The sequence below is a fragment of the Lactuca sativa genome, chromosome 4 (assembly GCF_002870075.4).
Source record: "Lactuca sativa cultivar Salinas chromosome 4, Lsat_Salinas_v11, whole genome shotgun sequence".
Lineage (NCBI taxonomy): Eukaryota > Viridiplantae > Streptophyta > Magnoliopsida > Asterales > Asteraceae > Lactuca > Lactuca sativa.
Genome location: NC_056626.2, coordinates 264303020 through 264312600, shown reverse-complemented (window position 1 = coordinate 264312600; position 9581 = coordinate 264303020). Strand labels below are relative to the sequence as shown.

Here is a 9581-nt window from a genome sequence, read left to right as displayed (position 1 = left end):
CAAATGTTTTGCAAATCCATTAATTAAAAATTCATTTTTTTGACGTAAAAATTGGGTCGTTACAGTATGACTTGGCGATTACACTCCACTGGGCTGGTGTTCATGCGTAACAATCTCGTCCACGGCGGATTTGACCCATAAGAACGTAGCCCATACCGGGAAGCGTAAAGGTAAACTGCGGTTATTTTCAATGGCATGCGGCACACCCTAGGGTTGAAACTTGTGGGATTAGAACTTAAGACCCTCTCCATGATGAAGCGGTTAAATCCAAAGTGATAATCACTAGACTACGAGTAAAATGAGCATTTTATAAATATAATATTTATTTGCTTCAAGTTTAATGATTATTATCTAAAACATGTGATGCTACCATGATACCATCAAAATCAGACTCGGTTCATGCACATCAGTTTTCAGCAATTTTAATTTCTAGTATTAACATGAAATTTAGAAACACGAACATGCAAGAATATCAATATCTTATATCTTATGTATATTTGTTATTAACTTTCTGATGCATTATTGAAAAAGAACTCAAAGTAATAGATTCAGTGGATCATGCACTTTATCAGTTAACATATATATGATTGATTGCAATGTTCCACGGATCATGAGATAGCTTAATAATCCACCACATGTCCAATAACATGGGCAGTTAATTCAAGATCCTATTTCATTACACCTCATGAAATCAATATCTTGATCCAGAAAAATATATTCCGTAATTACATTATAAATACATGTCGGATTATATAATATGTTTTGGTGTCTTGAGTGAAGTAACTAATTAGGTAATGAACAAAAAGTTCTTAAAGGTGACTTTTATATGGTGGGTGAAATATTCTGGTAGAGACCCATATCCATTCCATTATATGCTATTGGAGCATACATCCACATATCATCGGAGCTCAGCAACTGCAATATTTCACCAGAAAATAATTAAACATAGGTAAGAATTATTAAGAAGCACATAATTTTATAAAATTCGACTTCTAATACTTCATAACTTTCGTAAAAAAGACGATTCAATCTCTACAAATCTTACCTTAATTTGAAGCTGCAAAAACTTCACATAATGAACTGCTTCTTCAAGCATTGTGCTAATGTCAACCTTTGTCCCATTTGGTACAATGTTTTGAAGGATTCTAAGTCTTTCATTAATTCTTTCTCTTCTTTTCTGTAAAATTAAAATTGAAACCCATATTAGTTTCAAAAGAAAATATACACATAATTTTTTTTGAAAAGATAAGTAACAAATACACATTTTCAAAAACTTACCCTTGCATAGATGCTTTGTGGATCAGTTGCAGCGCCTCTACCAGCTCTTGTTTTTGCAGTTAAGTTAATTGGTCCTTCATTTAAATCTTGAGAAACAATTGAATCATCTTCGGAGCAACTAGAACTAAAACTTTGATCAATATTCCCTTTTCCATTATTTTTGTTTGTAATTTTTTCATTGTTTAGATTTCTCTCTTCGGTTTCATCTTCATTGCTATTTGTAGCACTCATCATCTTCTGGTTCTTTGATGGCAAATTCTTCTTGTTTTTCTGTTAAAAGTTAAAACAATGTTTTAAGTACACTTCATTGAATTCTCTTCATTACGAAACGTTAATCAGGTAATTGAATACATCCAATTAACTCCACATTCTAAGAATAGTTAAATAATTTATTGGATACTTACATTATCTCTTGCAACCCGAGTTTTCTTTTTGGGGTTATCAATTTTTTCAGTGTCGCCTCCATCTTCTAAAGCATTGGGACGAAGTTCAAGCATTTCATATTTCCTCTTGATAGGCACAGCTTGACCAATGGAGTTGTCCATTTTACTCTTCTCTAGGTTCTCATCTTGTGTCAAACAAAGTATTTCTTCCATTATATCATCAGAAAACACCTTAGTTAGTAACAAGTAATTGCTACTGTCACCTTCCATCATACATAATTCCTTAGACTGATGATACACATTATTTGTAGGTGTTTCAAACTGGAAAATATCTTGGCATGGGTAGGGAAGAGAATCTGTAGCATTGCTACTTTCTTGAGAAAAATAATTATAGAAAGTAGGTTTAAGATCATGATCAGAAGCATAGATTAAAATCTGATCATCAAGAACAGATGAATTAGAACTATTAGATTCATTGGCACTTGACCAAAGAATAGAAGGACATTCATGGTCAAAACCTTGATCATGTTCACCTGAGAACAACCCATGGCCCACGAAATGACTGGAATCTTGATCACAAGAGAACATTGAGCTCAGATTCACCCATTCTTCATCAATAGCATGTTCATAAGACGTCATTTTTTTTTTTGTTTTGAGGTGCTTTTGATTTCTGGGAGAATTTATGTTGATAAGATCTCTCTTGGGAGAGTGTGTACGTAGTGTGTTGACAACACGAATGTTTTTGATATGTGCTTGAGGATGATTGAAACGGAAAACATATTTATACCCTTTTAAGGTCGTGACCGAATGCTATAAGGATTGACTTGATTAATAAATCGAAAATAATTCAGTTATTGGTAGAAGAAGAACCATAATTTTATTTGTGTGTATGAAACTCAAGAGTCCACTGTGGGCCTAACCACCAACCAGTTTACAATTCCGAAGTCGGACCAATCATTTGAATGATTGGGATTAAAAAAAAAAAACCGTTCGCTATGTCCACTAATAAAAATTTCAAATTGTTAATATATACTATATAGTAACACAGTTGATTTTTCTTTTCCTCTTTTCAATGGTAAATGTTCAAAGCACTTGGTTCTGTAAAGGAGATTATAATTGCTTTATTTTCTATTTGTCTTTTGCTACATGATTAACGGATAAAATTCTATCAAGTTTAAGAACTTTTTAAGAATTAAAAATATTTATTGTAGCTAAATATTTATTTATTTCGATTATGAATATATATACATGTTTTAGTTAACTATTTATTTTATTTTTTATTTATTTAGAAATTATATAATTTTATTGAGCCCAAAGCCTATCAAACCACAAGGCACGTAAAAACAAAAGAAAACAAACAAAAGCAAAATTAAGAATTAAAAATATTTATTGTAGCTTTAATATATATTTAATTTAATAATTATTTGAATATTATCATGTATTAATCAAAGCACTAATTTATAAATTATAACGTTGTATTATTATTTATGTTTTCTAAAAATTCTTTGGTAACTTCCATCATTTTTTTAACATCGATAATACTAGTCGCTCTCCCAAATCACTTTGAAATTAAATATTTTTAATGTTATTTGAATAATTTATTTGTATTTATGAATTGAGATTGTGTTTTTGTCATACTTATGAAGTTTTATTAATGTATGAAACTAAAATATGTGGTATATTAATTAATTAATTTATTTGATTTTAAATGGGTTAACCCAAGTTTAACCGATTTATTTAATAGGGTGAGTTGAAATTTGCAATCCAATTATTAAATGTTTGGTTAGGTTGGAAATATCAACTCATTTAAATAAATAGGTTGGATTGTGTTAAAATTTGCAATTCAATTATTAAATGGGTTGAACCTGAACCCAATCCAGATCGACTCATTGCCAACTCTAGATGAAATAGTGAAATGTTTGCACATGATGAAGAAAAATAAAATAATAAGAACCATCGTAAAAATAAATATTCATTTTAATAATGTCATATTTTTTGTTAAATCTATAATATTATTACATACCTCGTATGTATGTTATTGGTAATATACAATGTTAATTTACAATTCTCACATCAGTTGAATTATTCCAATAGTAAGATATTGAATAATGGGATACGTGTTCATAGTATCCATATAAGTATATAACAGGTATAAATTTTTTTTTTTCATTTATGACATCTATATATCTATATATAATATATTGGGAATATGGAACAACTACACGGTATCTGCACGATCACATAAAATAAAGATCGAAGTGCTTACTACTTATATACATTTAATCTTCAACAAGATGTCCAACATATATTTATGATATGTTCATAGATGTTTTTCATGGTATTTTTCCAATGTCATATGTGTTTTGGTTAAGTATATTTGTTGTCTATGTTTGTAACCTAAAACACATAATATTATATACACATATTTTTTTAAGGCTAAGGTTAAATTAAGGGTGTGGTGTTATTTGTGCCTATCAAAACTACAACCGGGAACACATTAGTCTAACTTCAGAAACTAACTCCATCAATATACTCCTTGAAACCGGAAACACATTAGATTAATAAAACCATCTTTCAAACATGTTCACATAATCATAAATGAATCAAAGTGTAACCAAAACATCTATATACATCAGAGTCAAATAAAATGCAGAACGATGTGGTGTGTGCGATGCGATCACCCCGAGCTCTTCCCTTTGGATTTGGAAATACATGAAACAGAAACTAAAAACTGTACGCACGAAGCTTATCGAGTTCCCCAAAATACCACATACCATATATATCAAACACAAAATGAGCCCCGCTCGGAACATATCTTTCAGTAATATGAGATGATCCTCGTCACATCACATCTATTAGGCCCGCCTGGTATTGGGTCCCGCCCGGTATACATACAAACACATAAACACATGCAAGAATCACGGAGATAAATAGCATACAAGATAGTCATCAGGCCCCATCCGATATACATATCATATATCATACATACAGAGTCACACAGACAACTAGCATCCTAATTATAATAAACCATGGGCCGACATTGGTGCTTTCGACCCGCCGAACACAGTGAGGAAACTCACCTCAAGCTGCTGAATATCTCAGATAAAAGCTCGGACTGTTGATCCGGAAAATCCCTGTGCTAACCAATCAAATAAAACCCAATTAATAAGTTGGATCATAAACCAAAGCTATAATTTTCATTCATCAGTCGAACTCCCAGGGTAAAAGACCATTTTACCCTTTCTTTAGTTGGCCCAATAACCAAGGCCCAACTCAAAAACTCCAAAGCTCACTATAGCCCAAAATCCTAAATGGTACCCAAAGCCCATTATGGCCCAATCTAAGAAGGCATAATGTCCAACAATAGCCCAAAGTAAACCAAGCCCGCACTCCTTAGATTTATTGACTAGCATACGCTTGGCGTACCAGGCTCGTACGCCCTGTGTACGGGATCGATTCTAGAGACGGGGCTTGCACCAAGTACGCTCAGCGTACCCAGGAGTACGCCCCAGCGTACTGGCCTGATTTCAAGTCCTTGGTCAAATGTCTTAACCACTTAAAAACTTATCATCCAACCCATAAAATAACATCATACTAAGGTCATAACCCATAAAGTCGATGACTTTAAGCATTTGCGTGGCTAAAAACACCCCAAAGTCCAATTCTAGTATCTTAACTCCATTAAGAAGAACATCAACCTTGCATGGTTGAACTAAAACTATTAAGTTATTATTTTTTATGTACAAGGGACCTCAAAATAGTCTAGATCTATCATCCCAAAGTGCTGGAGTGGCTTATACTCCCAAACAAGGCTTAAAGGATCCAAAAATTCATAAACAAATCCCTAAACTAGATCTAGCATAAGAAACCATCAATTTAGGAGCTTTATACCTCAAATAACTTGCAAAGTTGATGAAGATCCTGGATCTTCAAGCTCCAAGTCCACCATAGCCTCACCACCATGCTTCACTTCCTTCAATGGGCACAAAAACACCACAAAAGATCACACAAAGGCTCACAAACACTCAATGAAGATTAGGGTTCCATTCTTAGGGTTTGGAGGAGTGGAGGCTGACCATAAGATACAACCAAGGCAACATAAGTTGTTTAAATAGGGCATAAACCCTAAAAATTAGGGTTTCCCCCTGCTTAGAGTACGCCCTGCGTACTCCCATGTACGCCCAACGTACATGGGTGACTCTATGTATATTTTTCGAGTCGGTACACCCAGCGCACTCATAGAGTACGTCTAACGTACTCGGCTAAGGACCAACAATGAAAGGAATTTTTACACATAGAGGTTAAAAGGAACATACCCATAAAGTCGAATGTTACAATTCTTCCCCACCTGAATCAGACTTCACCAACTCAACCTTGTTCCACATGGTTTTCGTCTTCCTATCAAGAATCGCCACCGGTCTCTCGATATAATTCAGGCTATCATCCACCTGAATATCATCCAATGAAACCACTACAGAATCATTAACCAAACATTTACGTAACTGAGAGACATGAAACATGCTATGGATCTGACTAAGCTCCTCGGGAAGATCCAAGCGATAAGTAACCCGACCACCCCGGGCCACAACCCTGAAAGGACCGATGTACTTAGGGCCCAACTTGCCCCTTTTCTTGAATCGGATGACACCTTTCCAAGGTCACACCTTCAAGAGAACCATATCCCCAACCTGGAACTCTAGATATGATTGGTTCTTGTCGGCATAGCTCTTTTGCCGACTCTGTGTTGTATGAAGCCTACCATGAACCCGCTGAATCAAATTGGTAGTCATGAGTACCACCTCAGTACTCCACATGACTCGCTGACCGACCTCACCCCAACATTTCGGGGTTCTACATTTCCTCTTATAGAGCATCTCAAAAGGAGGTTGATCGATGTTGGTGTGATAACTGTTGTTATACGAAAACTCCGCCAAAGGGAGATATGTATCCTAACTCCTACCGAAATCCAAAACACATGCTCACAGCATATCCTCTAAGGTCTGTATAGTCCACTCACTCTGTCCGTTAGTCTGTAGGTGGAAAGCCATGCTAAAGTGCAGACAAGTACCTAACTCCTCATGGAACCTCTTCGGAAACCTGGAAGTAAACCGAACATCCCTGTCTGAAACCACTGAAACCGGAACCCCATGCCGAGCCACAACCTCCCTGATGTAAATGTTGGCCAACTTCTCCACAGAGATACTCTCCTGAATCGGAATAAAATGTGCACTCTTGGTCAATCGATCCACGATGATCCTAATCGAATCCACTCTGCACGCTGTCCGAGGCAACTTCATGATGAAACCATGTTGATCTCTTACCGTTTCTAAACGAGAATGTCTAACGGCTGCATCTTACCGTGAGGCCACTGATGCTCAGCATAGACTTTCCTCAAAGTGAAGCAATTCTCTACATACCAAGCTACATCCCGCTTCATACATGGCCACTAATAATTAGGGCATAGATCTCTATACATCTTTGTTGCCCTAGGATGAATGGAGAATCTCGACTTGTGCGCCTCCTCCATCAAAACCTGATGTGCACCAACCCAATAAGGAACCCACACTCTCTGATGGAGAGTTAATAACCCCTGAATATTATAATCGAAGGAAGCCACCTAACCTACTATGTACTTACTCTTCCGGTGCTCTTCCTTCATAGCCTCAACCTGAGCCTCTCGAATATGCTCCAAGAGTGGAGTAGTCACTATCATCCTCAAATAAATATCTTTGATCGGAGCCACGACCGCCTTGCAGATGAGAGAATCGACCACCAGATTGGCCTACCCTGGATGGTAAAGGATCTCTAATCGTAATCATTCACCAAATCCAACCAACAACGCTGCCACATGTTCAACTTCATCTGATCGATCAAATACCTCAGTCTCTTGTGATCCGTGTAAATCGTACACGGTCCCCATAGAGGTAATGTCACCAAATCTTGAGGGCAAACACCACCGCCCCCAGATCCAAATCATGCGTAGGGTAATTCACCTCATGATGCTTCAGATGCCTCGAAGCGTAAGCAATAACGTGACCGATCTGCATCATAACTGCACACAAATCCATGATTAACACATCACAATAAAATACAAAATCCTCAACACCCTCAGGCAGAGTTAGAATCGGCGCCTCACACAATCTCTATCTCAGGGTCTCAAATGATGCCTTCTACTCAGGCCCCCAGTGAAAAGTGACAGTCTTCTTCATCAAATGGGTTAGAGGAACCGCTATCTTGGAGAAATCCTGAATGAACCTCCGGCAGTAGCCTGCCAACCCAAGGAAACTCCAAATCTCAGATGGAGACATCAAAACCTCCCATCTCATCACGACCTCGACTTTGGTCAGATCGACCACAATACCATTTTGGTTGACAAGGCGCCCAAGAAAATAAACCATGTACAACCAGAACTCACACTTGGAGAACTTCGCATAAAGTCTCTCCCTCCTCAGAGTCTCCAATATCAAGTGCTCCTCATGCAGCTCCAGGGTCTTGGAATAGTGTAACGTCCCAAAAATTTTCATTTTTAAATTAATAAAATAGTAAATCATATCATTTTCATAAAACCAGGGTAATCAAAGTTTTATCAATATGTAACACCCCGTTTATTTATTAGATAAATAAATAAATTAATGATTGAGTTGTAGCCCTAAAATCAATAATTATATAGCAAGGTGTGATTTTGAGAAGCTAATTGTCATAATTTTGAAGTTGAGGGTTAAATGTGTAAGTTTTGGATTTAATTTGAGAAAGGTTGCATAAGTCAGGGGGCTGATTGGTAATTTAAGGACTTATTACGAAACAAATTTATGGATTCGGGGTTTAAATGGTAAATATTAGCTGTATTTTGAAAGGAATGTCAAGGGGAGGGGCCGTTTATGGCACTATGGAAATAAGTTTATGGGGGATCGGGGGTATATAACCCGTCACCCCCGTCTATACCCTAACCCTAATGAAGCCATCTATAGCCGCCACCTCCCCCACCCTTATACCTCCCTTACCAGCGCCACCATCTCCGGACCTTCCTACCGCTGTTCATCAACCTCCAGTCGACGCCCTTCACTCATTGTTCCGATCCGACGAGTCCAGCCGACTGTCGCCGCTGCTTCGCCATGCAAACACCGCTATCCTTGATAGTCGGCGTCAATGCTGCTGTTGTTCCATTGAAAGCGACGATGAGTAATAGCTGTTGTCCAGGTGTTTCGTCGCTGCGATTCTGACGTCTACACCAGCCTATGCCTTCTGTCCGACTGCCACCTTCTTTCACAGTTGTATTACCTATCGCCGGCTGCCAAGGTCGTTGTTGCTGCCGCTCGTCGAGCGCCACCTGGCGGGAGGCGGTTTCCAGATCTATGTCGTGTTGGGTTGTTAGCCGGCAATTGAGAAGAACCACCATGGCGGCTAGCCATGGTGGCTGTCATTATTAACATCGCTACACCGCCCGTTCCTACCTTATTCCGCCACCACCAGCCACCATGGGAGGTGGCTGTGGGTGTATTTATGGATTTGTGTGGTGTTGATGCATATTGGAAGCCAAAGGAACCACTGCCATCGAGAACCGCCACTGCCACCATGTGCCGCCTTGTGTGCGTTATCTTATGGAGTGGGTGTGTGTTTACTTGAGTTTTAGCCTTGTAAAATGTAATTGCAATTTGGAATAATGAAAGGAAAATCAAACCACCACCGTAGGGTGGTGGCTGCCGCCTCCTGCCGCCACCGGCCGCCATGTTGGGTGGGGTGTGCTTGCCTTGTTGAGTTTGATTCGTTTGGGGTGCTTGAAACCCTAATGGGCCTTGTAAGCCCTAATGGACCCAATGAAGCTTAATGGACCTGAAAGCCCAAGCATGTGACTTATGGGCTTAATGATATTCTAGTGGTCCTAATAGGCCCAATAAAGCCCTAATTGACCTAAAAGCCCAA

The 9581-nt window shown here is 38.0% G+C and overlaps 1 protein-coding gene across 1 annotated transcript; it reads right to left on the bottom strand.

Annotated features, from left to right (window-relative positions):
• Positions 1–607: 607 nt before the first annotated feature.
• LOC111904466 (transcription factor bHLH49) lies at positions 608–2569 on the bottom strand. The gene is made up of 4 exons (XM_042901904.1): positions 1683–2569; positions 1279–1548; positions 1046–1177; positions 608–915 (listed from the first exon to the last, which is right to left on the bottom strand). The coding sequence occupies exons 1-4, from the start codon at positions 2298–2300 to the stop codon at positions 823–825; spliced, it is 1113 nt and encodes a 370-aa protein (XP_042757838.1). The 5' UTR covers positions 2301–2569; the 3' UTR covers positions 608–822.
• Positions 2570–9581: the final 7012 nt, after the last annotated feature.